At 52.4% G+C, this 18,447-nt stretch overlaps 1 protein-coding gene across 1 annotated transcript in view; it reads left to right on the forward strand.

The window, feature by feature from the left end:
* The window catches only part of LOC144781704 (cytochrome P450 2C5-like), an 852,328-nt gene that overhangs the window by 230,055 nt on the left and 603,826 nt on the right, over positions 1-18,447 (forward strand). The window contains exon 3 of the mRNA XM_078660680.1: positions 10,969-11,118. Within this exon, the coding sequence (XP_078516806.1) occupies positions 10,969-11,118 (150 nt within the window). The remainder of the gene's footprint in view (positions 1-10,968; positions 11,119-18,447) is intronic.

An 18,447-nucleotide genomic window follows, 5' to 3' on the forward strand; every position in this document is an offset into this window, starting at 1 on the left:
GCCCTGTTTGTGAAAATTTCAGCTGGATTCCTCTGGCTAAAATTGCCACACAAGTAGTACGCACACTATGTGAGGTACAAGCTACCAGTCTATAGCCCAGGGAGTTAAGAATATATTTCTGTGAGGCTTCGATATGTGTCTCCTGGAGGCAGACAATGTCTGCCTTAGAAGTTTTAAACAGGCTTGGGCGTAGTCCGCAGAGTTTTGCTATGCGAAACTCTGAAAAGTTACAAAAAAACTCTGCGAAGTTCCGAAAATGGCGGACGGCAGTGCGAACTGCAGTATGTGCTGGTATTCCTGCCACTTGGGTAGTAATTCTACCCGAGCGGCAGCTCGCGCTCGCAAACTTACCGCTCGCTTAGCAGGGAAAAAACTCCACTGCACATCGCGAACTTTGCGGAGTGCAAAGTGCAAAAAACTCTACGAACAGATCAAAGTTCACCGCCCAGGCCTAGTTTTAAACCCAAATAAGTCCTGGCTCTCTACTTGGGGTCATTTAAGCAGCATATATTAATAGATGCGATGCGGATCATTGGCTGATCAATCTTAATCTTAAGTTACAGTTTCTCCCCTACACCCTACACACGAACCCTTCAAAAAACCAAAATCCATGAGTCACCACCCCGCCTTTATAGCTCTTTCCACATCTGCGTCGTTCATACTGGTACGTTTCGCCTTCTTTCCTCAAACTACCCCACATTTCCCCCCAACCCCCACCCTCACCACTCCACTGAGCAACCAAGCCTAGCCTGTATGACTCCGTCTGGCCTCACAAACCCACCTCCCTGAGCCCCCTCCACCTACCTCGTGAAACACCGCCTTATATATATTTGTGAATACACATTTCCTCTTCCCCACCTTTTTTTCCTTCTCAGATTTCATCCTTTTTTAATTTTTTTTATTTATTATTTCTTTTTTTTCCTACTCCTTCTGTCCCCCCAATTTAACCTGGGATTAAAAAATGTATTTCAGCACATTTCCCCCTGAGTCAGATCCCACCCTCCTGATCCATAAGAAATTCCTGAACCTGAATATCCGAGAAAAAGATGCTGGTGTGCCCCTTCCACATCACCTTCAATTTCGCCGGGTATTGTAGGTACACTGCAGCACCTATTTTCTGATTATTCGCCACCTACTCTCTACTGTAGCGTGGGCGACATCTGGCCGTGCAAAGAAGGTAACACCGTCAAAATCTAACTTAGCGTTAGGGTGGGACAAACCAAAAATACTCTGTTTAAAAAAAAAATCAAAAATAAACCAACATAGCCCTTGGATAAGCATTATTATCCATCCGTTTTTTGTGCGTTAGGGGGAATGAGTGTGTGCTCTGAATTTCCCTTTACCAATCCCATCCCGTAAGTTGAGGGAATGCACCCTTTAAGAGTTTAACAACATAGTCGCTGGGGTCCCCTCGTTCTCTCCCTTCTGGAATTCCCAGTAACCTTAAATTGTTTCTTCTTAGCCTGTTTTCATAGTCCTCCATCTTCTGCATCATTTCCGTGAGCTTAGGGTCCTGGAAAGAGATTGTTTCCATTAACTCAGCTACCGCCTGTTCAAGAGCGTGGGTCCAAGCCTCAATGCTGGTCATTCTGTCAGAGATTTCAGTACAGGTCTTGCTTATTTTTCTGACTGCACCTTGTAGTTTTTTAGAGACCTGTCGGGCCCATTGATTATAAGTTCATACTTTGGCTTGCATTTGCTTAATCGTAGCCAAAATTAGGGACGGTGGAGGTTCCTTTGCTGTCGGGGGTCCGGTAGCAGCACCTCCAAGCCCTGGGTGCATTTGTCCGAAAGTTGATCAGCGGAATAATCCCACCTAAGCCTAGGGGATCCTTTATCCGCTGGCTCTTTCCGGTGTTTGAAAGCCTTATCACTCCCTAACAGCTATTCCTTACCTCGACTATGGGCCTTTTTTTTCCCTCTTGACCCTCCTGATTTCTTTTTCCGCCCATCAGAAATAACCGATCTATCCGTCGAGCTACTACTAAAAGAAATGGACTGCGATGAAGTTGAGGAACCTAACTCAGGCATTGAGGAGTCCGAATGATCGGCTAGAGAAAATAATTTCTCACAGCCCCAGTCCGGTCAGGTGAAGCAGATGGACCAGGGGCCCCCAAAAAGCCGGAGTCAACAGAGATATGATCTGCTTCCGTTAGTTGTGAGGAGGGAGACATCCGAGGTCCCCCATGCCCATCAGGGTCATTCTCTGGACATTCCTCCCCAAAGAGATTCTGCTTCTCCAGCCAGCCCCCTCCTACTTCCTCCTCAGGGGTGCCTGTATGATTCACCCTTTCGCATAGTATGGGGCTTCTAATCTCATCCCCCTCCGTAAAGGCTGTTTCCTGGGCTTGGATAATGACAGACACAGATGTCAATGCTGAAGTTAGGGGAGTAGTCGCTGTAACAGACAGACTCCTGGGGGTTTGTAGATCTAGGATTTGTCAGAGGAAAAAGGTCAGAAATTGCAGGCTGGCCTTCAATTGCCACTAGCATATTGCTCCCTCAAATGGCGCTTTTACCTGCAATATCTAGCTTGGTTATGGTATCACCAGGCTCACCCCCTTTCTTTTTACTCCTCCAACCCAGTTTCCTTGTGGTCCCCCTGGTGCATGCTGGTCTTAGTAGTCCCAGTCAGACTGGTAGCGGTGGCAGCTACATTCATTAATTTAACTTTAGAGGATTTAGCGTTCCTACAAGACATCGATGCGTGAATCCCGGACCTTGCAGCAGCAATTGTGATTGCCTCCCTTAGCACGTCCCCCAAATCAGCCAGCTGTCCTCTCACGAAAGTGGCCTTGCGGAGCTTCAAGCTGTACCTCCTGCGGTTTCTCTGCTCCTCTGACAAGCTTTTGTGCCGGATCCAGTGAGCTCCATAAAGAACAAAACCCTCCAGCATCACTCGCTGCTCCCAGGGGCCGTTCTCCAGCTTGGGATTGCCGCTCCCGCACTCCTGCTGTCTGCACTGCCCTGAGTCACCGTTAACGTGTCTTTGTTATGAGGAAGAGTGGGAGCACTGGAGAAGTAATCCACTCAGCCGGACACAATCTTTGCTCCTTCTTCTTACAATTCTACCACTGTTTTCATACGTCATTTTAGTATAACTGTACATCTGATATTAAATCTGTTGGACTTGGCCCTTTTCACTGACATTTTTTGCTTTTTGCCTCCCCTAATTCTGGATGTCCCCCCATTGTAATGTAATTGTATAGGCCCTGTGAGGTTAAAATGCCCTGGGTAATGTCAAAAACAATGCTAAGGTACAGGTGCCCTCTACCCTCAACATGGCTGCCACTGACCCCTGCTACTGCAGCGTGGTCTTGCCAGGCGCATTCTAGTAGCTAGGAGCTGGCTGGAACCCTTAAACAATGTTGCGATGCCAGCCTGCCCATAGCTAGAATGAGGGAAGCTCCTGGAACCTTCTAGAATAGGGGAGGTGACACCAACTGCCACTGCCAACTGCCAACTGACGCTATATAAGGAAAGGGAGGGAAACTTTCTAGTCAGTTGGGGCATCACTGACCTGGGGAACCCACGCAGGAGTTTTAGGCTGGAGGGCCTAGTTAGGAACCTATGCTACTGGGAGTGACAGGATTTAGGTGCTGCCTCTTAAGCTGGGTGAGGTGTCCTAGACTAACCCCCTGATCTGGCCCGGCGAGAGGGGACCCCAGGGACCATCTACAGTGACCTGCAGAAGAAGCCTGCCTGCAGCCCCCCAACTCAAACCCCCTTCAAGAAACCAGAAACAGCTATTTACAAGGGTGCCAAAATCCAACAAGCACCAAGAAGAAAAAGTCTAACTGCGACTGGACTGCTGGAGAATCAACCAGGTACTGGACTGTGCTGCATCTGCCCCCTTTGTCCTGACCTTGGTCCCTGCGCTAACCTGCCACTGTTGTGTGGCCTGTCCTGTCTGAACTGCCTAATTTACCTCAGCTGACAGAACTTGTCTGGAAAGTGTCCCCCTGCTGTGCGCTGGGCCACGCTGGGCCTGAATTACTGTCTGCCCCCCTAAAGCGCTATCGCTCTGAAGAGCCCCCCTGCTGTGCCCAAGCGCTAAAATCCCCGAGTGCTGCTCGGCTCCTGTGCCCCATGTGGAGACTGCCCCAGCGCTGACTGCCTGAGACTGCTGTCCGAGGCGCTGTAAAATTGCCCCCAAGCGCTGCACTGTCAAGAGTGCTGTGGCCTTCCTAGCGCTGTGTGTCCCCTGTCGAGGCGCTGCAGAAGCACTTACCGCCGCGGCCCTTGCCGCCTTGCCAAGGTCTCAGTCGCGACATCGGAGCGCTGTTGTGTGCCCCGGCGGCCCCAGGTGCCAGAAGAGGGCCGCCGCCGCATTGCTGTGGGCCACGCCCGGCCCAGGAGAGTTGTCGTGTGAGGCGCTATTACCCGGTGCGCCCAGGGCCCTGATTCACCGCCGCGGCCCTTGCCTGAACGTGGAGAGTCCCTGCGGCGGCCCCCGGGACCAGGGAGAGGGCCGCCGCGAAATTCCAGTCAGGCCGCGTTAGGCTTGAAACTGAGGAAGCCGTTCTGCCGGCCTCACGTGACGGGGGTGCGTCAAGCCACGCCCCCGCCGCACAGTGATTGGCCTTGGGGTCGAGCCCCTCACCAGCCGTGTCCTGATTGGTTCCCGGGCCGTGGAGGCTGTGTAAGGCCCGGGAACAGTTTGTCATTATCGGAGGGCCCTGAGAGAGTGCAAGGCCCCCCCCACCAACCGGCGCAAGCCCCGAAGGGGCCAAAGGAGATTCTTCAGGCCGTGTGAGGCCCGCGGGAGGGCCGGAGCCTGCCCCTCCCGCCAGAGAGCACCGCAAGGGGCCCGGAGTGGCCCGAAGAGTCAGGTAAACCTCGGGGAGGAGGGGCGGAAGGCCGGAAAAGGCCCCGAGTTCACCCCTCCCCTGGGGAAAGAGTTGCTGGGCCCCATTGGCCCCCCTTGACTGCCGCAGGAGTAAGCAAGCCCCCGGGGAGGTGGGCGGAAGGCCCCGAGGAGGCCCTGGGTTCACCCCTCCCCGAGGGAACACTTGTTGGGTCCTGTGGCCCTAATTAGGCCAAAGAAGGCCCGTGTGAACTGGGCCAGGGCTCCAAAAAGACACAGTGGGGCTCTCAGCTAAGAAAAGTTACCCCTGGCTAGGGGTCTGTTACTGTGGTTTGAAATGTTAATGCCACCTGCTGAGTAAAGAGATGTTTACCCTGGCGCAAAGTGATTACAGAGAGGTTACTTTTTGTCAATGAAATGTTCTTCCAGGGTTGGAGGTAATGGTTTATCCCTGCACAATGAGATGTTGCCTAACCTTTGATAAAATGGGGATGGCCGTCTAACAAGATGTTCATTCCTGGTTAATGAAATGTTGATGTAGCCCTGAGTTTCAATGGCCTGTCTACCTTACCTAAAGGACTGTTTTACTCCTGCAGGGTGAAGGGTTATATGTTCCTGCCTAATGCCATGGTAAATGAAATGTTTATTCTGGCCTAATTTAGTGCTGAGGAATGACATGGTTATTACTGCCTAATGAATTGTGGAACCATCTTTAATGGAATGTTCAGCGCTAATGCGATACTCCTTGTTGCCTGATGCAGTGTTTATCTGATATTAATGAAAAACTAATCTAAGCCTTATGTATGGTTACCCTGGCCAGATGAAAGGTTATTCCTGCCTGATGAGAAGTTGATCCATACCTAAGGAAAAGTTTTTCAGGTGCACTGGAAGAGTTTACTATTGCGTGTTGAAATGTCCATCCCTGATTAATGGGTATAGTCCAATGTCCAGTCGTGCCTCAGGTATTGTATTGATTAAGGAATCACCCTCCTGTTACTCCTACGCAGGGAAGTGGTTTCTACCCCTGCTACGGCAGTGATCTGCTGGTGTCTGCCTAAAGAAAGGTTATTCCGACATCAGGAGAGGTTGTCTGATCCTACCTAATGGAATGTTGAGTAACTTCTAAAAGGAGGGTGTTACAAGGAAAGGTTTCATATGCATGAGCCAAGTTTATATGTTCAATAAAATGCACATTTTCACCTGAGGCCTGGTTCCCTTTGCCTCCTGAAGGCCTACAGGTATCTAGTGAAAGAGTTAACCTTACCTACTGAAAGGGTTTATCTTGGTCAATTAACTGTTCTACATTTAATGAAATGGTTATTCTCCCAAAGGAAACCGTTAACTAATCAATCAATCAATCAATCAATCAGGTCATTTGTAGAGCGCACTACTCACCCGTAGGGTCTCAAGGCGCTGGGAGGGGGGGGGTGCCGCTACTGCTCGAACAGCCAGGTCTTGAGCTTCTTCCTGAAGGAGAGGTGGTCTTGGGTCAGGCGCAGATTGGTCGGAAGTGAGTTCCAGGTCTTGGCGGCCAGGTAGGAGAAGGATCTTCCTCCTGTTGTCGCTCTTCGGATGCGGGGGACGGCGGCGAGGGCGTGGTTGGTTGATCTGAGGAGTCGCTTGGGAGTGTAGAAGTTGATCCGGTTGTTGAGGTAGCTCGGGCCTTGGTCGTGTAGGGCTTTGTGCGCGTGGGTGAGGAGACGGAAGGTGATTCTCTTGTTGACCGGGAGCCAGTGCAGATCTCTCAGGTGTCCGGAGATGTGGCTGCGTCGGGGGATGTCGAGGATGAGTCTCGCCGAGGCGTTCTGGATCCGCTGGAGTCTCTTCTGGAGTTTGGCAGTGGTTCCGGCGTAGAGGGCGTTGCCGTAGTCCAGTCGGCTGGTGACGAGGGCTTGGGTGACCGTCTTCCTCGTCTCGGTGGGGATCCACCGGAAGATCTTACGTAGCATGCGCAGGATGTTGAAGCATGACGAGGAGACGGCGTTGACTTGTCTGGTCATGGAGAGGGAGGAGTCCAGGATGAAGCCCAGGTTGCGTGCGTGGTCCGTCGGTTTGGGTGCGGTGCCCAGGGCGGGGGGCCACCAGGAGTCGTCCCAGGCGGAGGGCGTGGAGCCCAGGATGAGGACCTCCGTCTTGTCTGAGTTCAGTTTCAGGCGGCTGGTCGTCATCCATTCGGCTACGTCTCTCATCCCTTCGTGCAGGTTGGCTCTGGCGGTGGCGGGGTCGTTGGTCAGGGAGAGGATCAGCTGGGTGTCGTCAGCGTAGGAGATTATGTTGAGGTTGTGTTGGCGTGCGATGGTCGCGAGGGGGCTCATGTAGACGTTGAAGAGGGTGGGGCTCAGTGAGGATCCTTGAGGGACGCCGCAGATGACTTTGGTGGCCTCTGACTTGTACGGTGGTAGGCGGACTCTTTGTGTTCTTCCGTCGAGGAAGGAGGTGATCCATTCCAGTGCCTTCTCCTGGATTCCGATGTTGCTGAGGCGCTGTACTAGGGTGCGGTGGCAGACAGTGTCGAAAGCCGCGGAGAGGTCCAGGAGGATGAGGGCCGCTGTTTCTCCGTTGTCCATCAGAGTTCGAAGGTCGTCGGTGGCGGCGATGAGGGCGGTCTCGGTGCTGTGGTTCGCTCGGAAGCCGGACTGTGAGGGGTCGAGGGATCCATTCGTCTCGAGGAAGGCGGCCAGCTGTTTGTTGACGGTCTTCTCGATGACTTTGGCCGGGAACGGGAGGAGCGAGATGGGACGGTAGTTCTTGAGGTCGGTGGGGTCTGCTGTGGGTTTCTTGAGGAGAGCGCTGAGTTCGGCGTGCTTCCAGCTCTCAGGGAAGGTGGCGGAGTCGAAGGAGGTGTTGATGATGTCCCGCAGGTGGGGTGCGAGGACAGCGTCGGCTTTGTTGAAGACGTGGTGAGGGCAGGGGTCAGTCGGAGATCCGGAATGGATGGAGTTCATGGTGCGGATGGTGTCTTCGGTGCTGATCGGGGTCCAGGTGCGGAGGGTGGTGGTGGGTGGCGTCGTTGCGGTTGTGGCTTGCGTTGGTTGGTTGTTGAAGCTGTTGTGTATGTCCGTGATCTTGTTGTGGAAGTAGGACGCGAGGGAGTTGCAGAGTTCTTGCGACGGGGTGATGTCATTGTTTCCGGCGTTGGGGTTGGATAGCTCTTTCACGATGTTGAAGAGTTCCTTGCAGTTGTGTGCGTTGTTGTCCAGCCGGTCCTTGTATGCATTTTTCTTGGTGGCGCGGATCAGTTGGTGGTGTTTCCGGGTGGCGAGCTTGAGGGTGGTCATGTTGTCCGTCGTTGGTTCCCTTCTCCAGGCTTTCTCGAGGGCTCGACAGTTCTTCTTGGAGCTCTTGAGTTCGTCGGTGAACCATGGTGTTTTTCTGCTGCAGGATCTGCTGGGTGGGGTTCTCAGAGGGGCGAGTTCGTCCGCGCAGTCGTTGATCCATTTCGTGAGGTTGTCGGCGGCCTGGCTGGGGTTCGCTGAGTTGGCGGGAGGGTGCTGGCTCAGGGAAGCGGTGAGCTGGTCGGCTGTGATCTTGTTCCAGCTTCTTCGAGCAACCTGTTGCTGGTGGTGGTGGATCGTCGTTCTTCTGAAGGTGAAGTGGACGCAGCTGTGGTCCGTCCAGTGGAGTCCTGTTGCGTGGCTGAAGGTGACGTCTTTGCTGGATGAGAAGACGGCGTCGAGTGTGTGTCCGGCGAGGTGGGTGGGGGTGGTCACCAGTTGCTTGAGTCCGAGGTTGTCGAGGTTGTCGAGCAGGCTGATGGTGTTGCGGTCGTTGTTGTTCTCCAGGTGGAAGTTGAGGTCCCCCAGGAGGATGTAGTCGGCGGAGGGGAGAGCGTGCGGGCTGACGAAGTCGGCGATGTCCTCGCTGAATCGTGTGCGTGGTCCCGGGGGTCGGTAGATCAGGGTGCCTCTGAGGGTGGTCTTCGGGTTGGTGTGGATCTGGAAGTGCAGGTGTTCAGCGGTGGTGAGGGTGTCATCGGTGTTGGTAGTGATGCGGATGGTGTCTCTGTGGATGATGGCGATGCCTCCTCCGGTCTGGTTGTCGCGGTCCCTCCGGGTGATCTTGTAGCCCTCTGGGATGGCGATGGCGATGTCTGGGGCTGAGGAGGCGTTCATCCAGGTCTCGGTGATGAAGGCAACGTCGGGGGCGGTGGTGTCGAGCAGGTTCCAGAGTTCTACGGCGTGTCTGTGGACGGAGCGGGTGTTGAGCAGGATACACTTGAGGTGGGTGCTGCTGGAGTTCGGCTTGGCGGGTGCAGGGAAGGTCCGGATGCAGGTGAACTTGCAGGCGTGGCAGCTGAAGGGTCCGTGGGTGTGCTTCGGGGCGGCTCCGTGACATCCTGGGATGTGGCCGGTGTTGAGTGCGATGAGGTCGGCGGCGCTGTAGGTTCGTCGGGTCGGCTTCCGTCGGTGGGGGCCAGGGGTCCTGGCACTGGGCGCGGTCCAGGCGCGGACGGGCGCAGACGGGCTTACCTTTGGCGCGCCTTCGGCGCACAATCGGCGCGCCCGCTGCGCGTCAACGCTGCGCGTTCGCACGGGCGCCATTTAAGGCGAAGTGCGCGGGTGGGCGGGTCAGCTGGGAGGCGGGAGCGGGGAGGGAACACAAGGAAAAAAGGGGCGGGGTCGAAAGTGGTGGCGGGAAGCGGGGGCGGCGAGGGAGGCGGGAAACAGGACAGGGGACGGCGAAACAAGCACAAATTCCAGATAAAGACGCTAAACACGGGCCAAAAAGACTAGGGGAGACAAAAATACAAGCACAAATTACAAGTAGAACGCAAAACACGGGCAAAGACAAGAGAAACCAAAGCAAGCACAAATGAAGTCAAAACAGGCAGCGAGGCAGCGCACAGCGGAGGGGCACACGCAGCAGCTGGTGGCCGTGCGGCGCGGGGGTGTCCCACAAGTGGGTCACACTTACCTGTGCCGCACGGTCGCCATTTAAGGCCAAGTGCGCGGGTGGGCGGGTCAGCTGGGAGGCGGGAGCGGGGAGGGAACACAAGGAAAAAAGGGGCGGGGTCGAAAGTGGTGGCGGGAAGCGGGGGCGGCGAGGGAGGCGGGAAACAGGACAGGGGACGGCGAAACAAGCACAAATTCCAGATAAAGACGCTAAACACGGGCCAAAAAGACTAGGGGAGACAAAAATACAAGCACAAATTACAAGTAGAACGCAAAACACGGGCAAAGACAAGAGAAACCAAAGCAAGCACAAATGAAGTCAAAACAGGCAGCGAGGCAGCGCACAGCGGAGGGGCACACGCAGCAGCTGGTGGCCGTGCAGCGCGGGGGTGTCCCACAAGTGAAATGCTAATCCTTCTAGGAAATGTTTTCTGCAAATGCTACCTACTTTGATTATTGATCTGCTCCCTTTTCTCCCCTCCAATGAAATGATTTAATGACTAATTGATACTGAGATTTTCCACTCCTGAACCTTAATCTTACTAAAAGTTATTTGATTTTTAATCAAACACACTGGAGTGGCGTCAGTCATTGCGTGCCTTTTATTGTCTCTGTGGGTGTGTGCTGTGTAGTCACTTAACACCTAAGCTTTCGGGTGCCTACCTGCTCGTGCCAGGCTACCCCCGGGGAACTGGCGACCCCAGTTCCTACAAAATCTATACATTCGTTTTTCTAGTTTCAAAACATATTTTACACCAAAAATCAACAAACACTCATAGAGCCTCCTATTACACACTATCAATCCGGAAAAAATTAAAATCTCCCATACATCAGTGAAGTCCAATCTCTTTTTTCCGTCTGGTGAATTGGCCTAGACTGGACACACCAGGAGTCAACCCACGTTTTGGTGGTTCCGTAATTGTTCCACCACCTTCTTCAGAACCAAATTAACTTTGAATATTAACAGAAAACCTCAGGAGAACAAAACAGGGAAATCTACAAAGCAAACAAGTAGTATAACATTGCTATGCTCTTCAAAAATGATAATGTACCTGGTCTAGATCTGTTCACAGCATTACATTTAAACAGGAGAAATGTGTCAGAAATTGGTAGAGCATACAACATTTAAAAAGCCATTGGACTCTCTAGCCAACAGAATAGGTAGAAACATATTGTAGCTGAAAACCATAAGTAATTATATCTCCCAGTGCCATTGTCTTGCCTTCATAAAGTATAATTGTAAATCAACATTTCCTTTGTCTCATTCAGGTGTGGTAATGAGCAATGGAGAGCAATGGAAGCAAATGCGACGATTCACCCTAACAACCTTACGGAATTTTGGAATGGGCAAGAGAAGCATCGAGGAGCGGATTCAGGAGGAGGCATATTTTTTGGTGGAAGAGCTCCAAAAAACTAAAGGTACCATCCACGGGACAGGGAACAAGATTTACCCTAATCTGATGAGTGCCACTCATGCATGAAGTTCAGGAGCAAGTATATGGGCATATCCTTCAATTAGTGACTATCTATTCCTAGGCAATAATTATGAGGAGGGGTGGAGTGAGAAAAGGGAGAAAAAGACTGCTCAATGTTGCACATCTGCCTTATCACTACCTGCGTAAGAGGGGTCACAAATAGACCCAGCTCATGAATATTATTGAGGTAGGTCACAGTTTACATTCCATTAGGCTTTGCAGCCATTACAGGGATGGTGACCTGCTAGCATCAGCAGACCACCAAGTCTATGATTGTTTTTAATAAAGCAATTTATTTTTGTGTAAATGCAGCTCATTTTCATTAAAGGAAAACAGGATGTGTTTCAAAAGGTAAAATTAAATGTTTAGGAGTAGGCTGTGCTCCATGGGACCAAAGCCTGCTTCTATAAAATAGTTGTATCATCATTTACAAAGGGGAAGAGATCCATTGGGGACCACTTCTCATTTGCAAATGGTTACCATTTCCTCTGAGGTGTTGGTTAAAAAGGAATGTTTTGTGACTGTAATTTGGTCACAAAACATTCACATCTACCACCAAGAATCAGTATTAGGATGGGATGCCCAAAACACGCTCCTTCCAAATGCTGATTTACAAACCCAAATTGTGATTCGATAACAAGTTACCAAGTCATAATTTAGCTTTTGTACATTTACAAAACCTTTTTTGCTGTTGGTAATGTCCTGATTCTGCAAATTGGGCCGTTCACAACCTCACAAAATGTTTTGTACATATGGCCCCAAGATTCTTGTTATTTTAATTAAAGCTATAAGAATATTAATTATCATAGTCAGGTAGACTTCTCCAAACTACATTGGTCTTACAGACAAAATGTTGAAAAAACATTAGAATACTAAAAAACATATTTGACTATTCAAGCAGGTATAATAATTGGGTTACAGATTTCATAGTAATAATATTTGCTCTAAACAAAATAAGAAGAATAGTTTGCAGAGGTTGGTGAGCCCTTGAAAGCTCAAGCCTGTCTTGAGCAAGATGTTTGGCTCTTTCTCAGCTAGGTACCCTCATGAAAATTTGACCCCAACATGATCTTAGCCTGACCCCTCCCTCTTAGTAAGGAACTGAGCCTGTGAAAATCAAAATCTGAATCTCAAACATGTACATATTGCCTATTGTCACGTCTCACCATTAAACAATGTGTCCATGTTGGTGTTACTTAGGGCCTCATTTACAAAGATTCCATTTAAGGAATTGTAAATTGTGACAAATATCAATTCACAATTTGTGATTCCTTAAATGGAATGTACAAAATGGATCTTTAGTTTTGGTTGCATTTGCATTTTGAGAACCAACCTATGTATAAATAGGTTGGTTCTCAAAATACCGATTCCTAGTGGGCCGCAATTCGACCTACCTCATTAAAATGCATGAGGTAGGTCGTATATTGTGACTCACTATGATTACTACATTCACAGACATGATGACCTGCTGGGGTAAACAGGCCAGCATTGTCTGTGATTGCTTTTAAATAAAACAACTTTTGTTTTAAAATGCAGCTCATTTTCTTTGAAGGAAAATGGAATGTGTTTATAAACCTTTATTTATGAGTAGGTTGTGGTCCCATCAATAAGTACCTGCTGATAAAAAACGTTTCTTGTGTACATTCAAAGAGGAGAAGGGGTCTCCTGGGGTCTTCTTCCCATTTGTGAAAGGCTTAGCACCTCTTTTGAAGAAATGTTAAAGTAATTGGGATCAATTACCACTACGGCGGTCCATAGGACTGCCGAAATGGAGTGGCGATCAGTGCACAACCGCACTGGCGGTCCAACCACTTTAATACAAGTGCACTGGTGGGACCACCACAGGACTGCTGCTACAGCCGTGACCCACTTGTGGGACACCCCCGCGCCGCACGGCCACCAGCTGCTGTGTGTGCCCCTGCTCGCCCTCTGCCTCGCGACTGCCTCGTTTTGCCGGCTGCCGGCTGCCCCCGCAGTAGGGTTGTTTTGTCTAACATTTGTGCCTGTTTTCTCTCCTCAAACTCCGTGCATCTCCTTTTGTTTTTTCTTCCGCATTTGCCTGTTTTGTCCAACAGTTGTGCTTGTATAGTTTTCTCCGTGTTCCTGGTATCTTTCCCCCTCATACTCCTTGTTTTGTTGCTGATTTGTGCCTGTTTTGTTATTCCTTCGTATTTTCCGCCGCCCTCCACCCTCCCTTCCCGCCACCGCCGCTTGGCCCCGCCCCTTTCTTCTCTTCTGTATCCCTCCCCGCTCCCGCCTCCCAGCTGCCCCGCCCACCCGCGCACTTGGCCTTAAATGGCGACCGTGCGACGCAGGTGAGTGTGACCCACTTGTGGGACACCCCCGCGCCGCACGGCCACCAGCTGCTGTGTGTGCCCCTGCTCGCCCTCTGCCTCGCGACTGCCTCGTTTTGCCGGCTGCCGGCTGCCCCCGCAGTAGGGTTGTTTTGTCTAACATTTGTGCCTGTTTTCTCTCCTCAAACTCCGTGCATCTCCTTTTGTTTTTTCTTCCGCATTTGCCTGTTTTGTCCAACAGTTGTGCTTGTATAGTTTTCTCCGTGTTCCTGGTATCTTTCCCCCTCATACTCCTTGTTTTGTTGCTGATTTGTGCCTGTTTTGTTATTCCTTCGTATTTTCCGCCGCCCTCCACCCTCCCTTCCCGCCACCGCCGCTTGGCCCCGCCCCTTTCTTCTCTTCTGTATCCCTCCCCGCTCCCGCCTCCCAGCTGCCCCGCCCACCCGCGCACTTCGCCTTAAATGGCGACCGTGCGAACGCGCAGCGTTGACGCGCAGCGGGCGCGCCGATTGTGCGCCGAAGGCGCGCCAAAGGTAAGCCCGTCTGCGCCCGTCCGCGCCTGGACCGCGCCCAGTGCCAGGACCCCTGGCCCTCACCGACGGAAGCCGACCCGACGAACCTACAGCGCCGCCGACCTCAACGCACTCAACACCGGCCGCATCCCAGGATGTCACCGAGCCGCCCCGAAGCACACCCACGGTCCCTTCAGCTGCCACGCCTGCAAGTTCACCTGCATCCGGACCTTCCCTGCACCCGCCAAGCCGAACTCCAGCAGCACCCACCTCAAGTGTATCCTGCTCAACACCCGCTCCGTCCACAGACACGCCGTAGAACTCTGGAACCTGCTCGACACCACCGTCCCCGACGTTGCCTTCATCACCGAGACCTGGATGAACGCCTCCTCAGCCCCAGACATCGCCATCGCCATCCCAGAGGGCTACAAGATCACCCGGAGGGACCGCGACAACCAGACCGGAGGAGGCATCGCCATCATCCACAGAGACACCATCCGCATCACTACCAACACCGATGACACCCTCACCACCGCTGAACACCTGCACTTCCAGATCCACACCAACCCGACCACCACCCTCAGAGGCACCCTGATCTACCGACCCCCGGGACCACGCACACGATTCAGCGAGGACATCGCCGACTTCGTCAGCCCGCACGCTCTCCCCTCCGCCGACTACATCCTCCTGGGGGACCTCAACTTCCACCTGGAGAACAACAACGACCGCAACACCATCAGCCTGCTCGACAACCTCGACAACCTCGGACTCAAGCAACTGGTGACCACCCCCACCCACCTCGCCGGACACACACTCGACGCCGTCTTCTCATCCAGCAAAGACGTCACCTTCAGCCACGCCACAGAACTCCACTGGACGGACCACAGCTGCGTCCACTTCACCTTCAGAAGAACGACGATCCACCACCACCAGCAACAGGTTGCTCGAAGATGCTGGAACAAGATCACAGCCGACCAGCTCACCGCTTCCCTGAGCCAGCACCCTCCCGCCAACTCAGCAAACCCCAGCCAGGCCGCCGACAACCTCACGAAATGGATCAACGACTGCGCGGACGAACTCGCCCCTCTGAGAACCCCACCCAGCAGATCCTGCAGCAGAAAAACACCATGGTTCACCGACGAACTCAAGAGCTCCAAGAAGAACTGTCGAGCCCTCGAGAAAGCCTGGAGAAGGGAACCAACGACGGACAACATGACCACCCTCAAGCTCGCCACCCGGAAGCACCACCAACTGATCCGCGCCACCAAGAAAAATGCATACAAGGACCGGCTGGACAACAACGCACACAACTGCAAGGAACTCTTCAACATCGTGAAAGAGCTATCCAACCCCAACGCCGGAAACAATGACATCACCCCGTCGCAAGAACTCTGCAACTCCCTCGCGTCCTACTTCCACAACAAGATCACGGACATACACAACAGCTTCAACAACCAACCAACGCAAGCCACAACCGCAACGACGCCACCCACCACCACCCTCCGCACCTGGACCCCGATCAGCACCGAAGACACCATCCGCACCATGAACTCCATCCATTCCGGATCTCCGACTGACCCCTGCCCTCACCACGTCTTCAACAAAGCCGACGCTGTCCTCGCACCCCACCTACGGGACATCATCAACACCTCCTTCGACTCCGCCACCTTCCCTGAGAGCTGGAAGCACGCCGAACTCAGCGCTCTCCTCAAGAAACCCACAGCAGACCCCACCGACCTCAAGAACTACCGTCCCATCTCGCTCCTCCCGTTCCCGGCCAAAGTCATCGAGAAGACCGTCAACAAACAGCTGGCCGCCTTCCTCGAGACGAATGGATCCCTCGACCCCTCACAGTCCGGCTTCCGAGCGAACCACAGCACCGAGACCGCCCTCATCGCCGCCACCGACGACCTTCGAACTCTGATGGACAACGGAGAAACAGCGGCCCTCATCCTCCTGGACCTCTCCGCGGCTTTCGACACTGTCTGCCACCGCACCCTAGTACAGCGCCTCAGCAACATCGGAATCCAGGAGAAGGCACTGGAATGGATCACCTCCTTCCTCGACGGAAGAACACAAAGAGTCCGCCTACCACCGTACAAGTCAGAGGCCACCAAAGTCATCTGCGGCGTCCCTCAAGGATCCTCACTGAGCCCCACCCTCTTCAACGTCTACATGAGCCCCCTCGCGGCCATCGCACGCCAACACAACCTCAACATAATCTCCTACGCCGACGACACCCAGCTGATCCTCTCCCTGACCAACGACCCCGCCACCGCCAGAGCCAACCTGCACGAAGGGATGAGAGACGTAGCCGAATGGATGACGACCAGCCGCCTGAAACTGAACTCAGACAAGACGGAGGTCCTCATCCTGGGCTCCACGCCCTCCGCCTGGGACGACTCCTGGTGGCCCCCCGCCCTGGGCACCGCGCCCAAACCGACGGACCACGCACGCAACCTGGGCTTCATCCTGGACTCCTCCCTCTCCATGACCAGACAAGTCAACGCCGTCTCCTCGTCATGCTTCAACATCCTGCGCATGCTACGTAAGATCTTCCGGTGGATCCCCACCGAGACGAGGAAGACGGTCACCCAAGCCCTCGTCACCAGCCGACTGGACTACGGCAACGCCCTCTACGCCGGAACCACGGCCAAACTCCAGAAGAGACTCCAGCGGATCCAGAACGCCTCGGCGAGACTCATCCTCGACATCCCCCGACGCAGCCACATCTCCGGACACCTGAGAGATCTGCACTGGCTCCCGGTCAACAAGAGAATCACCTTCCGTCTCCTCACCCACGCGCACAAAGCCCTACACGACCAAGGCCCGAGCTACCTCAACAACCAGATCAACTTCTACACTCCCAAGCGCCTCCTCAGATCAACCAACCACGCCCTCGCCGCCGTCCCCCGCATCCGAAGAGAGACAACAGGAGGAAGGTCCTTCTCCTACCTGGCCGCCAAGACCTGGAACTCTCTTCCCACCAATCTGCGCCTGACCCAAGACCACCTCTCCTTCAGGAAGAAGCTCAAGACCTGGCTGTTCGAGCAGTAGCGGCACCCCCCCCTCCCAGCGCCTTGAGACCCTACGGGTGAGTAGTGCGCTCTACAAATGACCTGATTGATTGATTGATTGATTGATCCTTGATCCTGTGGCGGTGATGCAGTGGACAGAGGCTGCAATATGTTGGTGGTGCCGCTGTGGCACCACCAAGCATATTATGAGTTTCCTCAATGCAACCTTTTTCATGGTGGTTACCCCGCGATGAAAAGGGTGGCGCTGAGGAAACTAAGGGGCTCTCCTATGAGCCTCAGAAAAGGCACTGCTCTGTGTTTTCTGCCACAGGACCGCCCAACAGTATTACAACTCGTAATCCGGTGAGCGGACTGACTACGAGTTTGGCGGTCTTGGAGCAGGGTGCTAACGTGACGGCTCGCTTTAAGACCACCAAACTCGTAATCAGGCTTTTAACGTTTTGTGACTGGATTTTGGTCACAAAACATTAATACATATCTCAAAGATTCAGTATCTGGAAGGGAAACCCATAACATGATTCCTTCCAAATACTGAGTCTTTATTTATTCACAAACCCATGTAGTGAATTTGGCAAGATTATGTAATCTGTTACTGAGTTATTATTTGGGTTAGAAGAATTAAAGAAAGCCATTTTGCATTCGGAAAGACTATTATTTTGCAAATCAGAGCATTATTGTCCATAAAATAGCTTCACACATGATGGCCTTTGAGTTTTAACACAATGTTGTTTTTCACAGGCTGTGAAAATCATAATTCTGATACAGTTCTAAAAACAACAACACAACGTGGGATGGAATGTGGTGTTATGGCCAGAGCTGCTCACTTGGAAACTGGTGAACCAGGTTTTGGTCTTAGTGTCTGCTCAAAATCCTGTGATTCTGGGAAAATCCCAGTGCTTAAAAAAGCAAGCATTGGCAAGGCACATATGTCTGACTTTAAAGGATGCTGGATGGCAATGTTAAGCATTACAAGTTGATAGCATGGGAAATGGATATGTGTTTGTGTGGATGCAAAGAACTATAGAATACTGTTCATGTGGGTTAAAAGGTCTAGCCAGACCTAAAAATCTATGTAGGTTAATCACTGCCTTCCTTCAATCTGTGTTATTGCCTGAGACAGCACCATCAGTTATGCAGTGGCGGCTGGCAGGAAACAGGGGTGATGAGGCAGGAGGGTTGGGAAAAAACAAAATACTTAAAAATAACTTGTACCTTTTCACAGCCGCTGTCTCTCCTCCAGCATTGCTTCTGTTACTGACGAGCCGTAAGCACACAGGCTCCTATAAGCCAATCACAATGCTGCAATGTTGCGTTGTGATTGTTTTGAGCACTGCAAGACCGTACATGTTTTCCACCAAGGCTGTGTATTACAGCCCAGTGGTTAACATGCTAAGTGCGCATGACTGTTCAGCCCACCCAAGATGGCCAG

The sequence above is a fragment of the Lissotriton helveticus genome, chromosome 9, assembly GCF_964261635.1.
Source record: "Lissotriton helveticus chromosome 9, aLisHel1.1, whole genome shotgun sequence".
In the NCBI taxonomy this organism is placed as follows: Eukaryota; Metazoa; Chordata; class Amphibia; order Caudata; family Salamandridae; genus Lissotriton; species Lissotriton helveticus.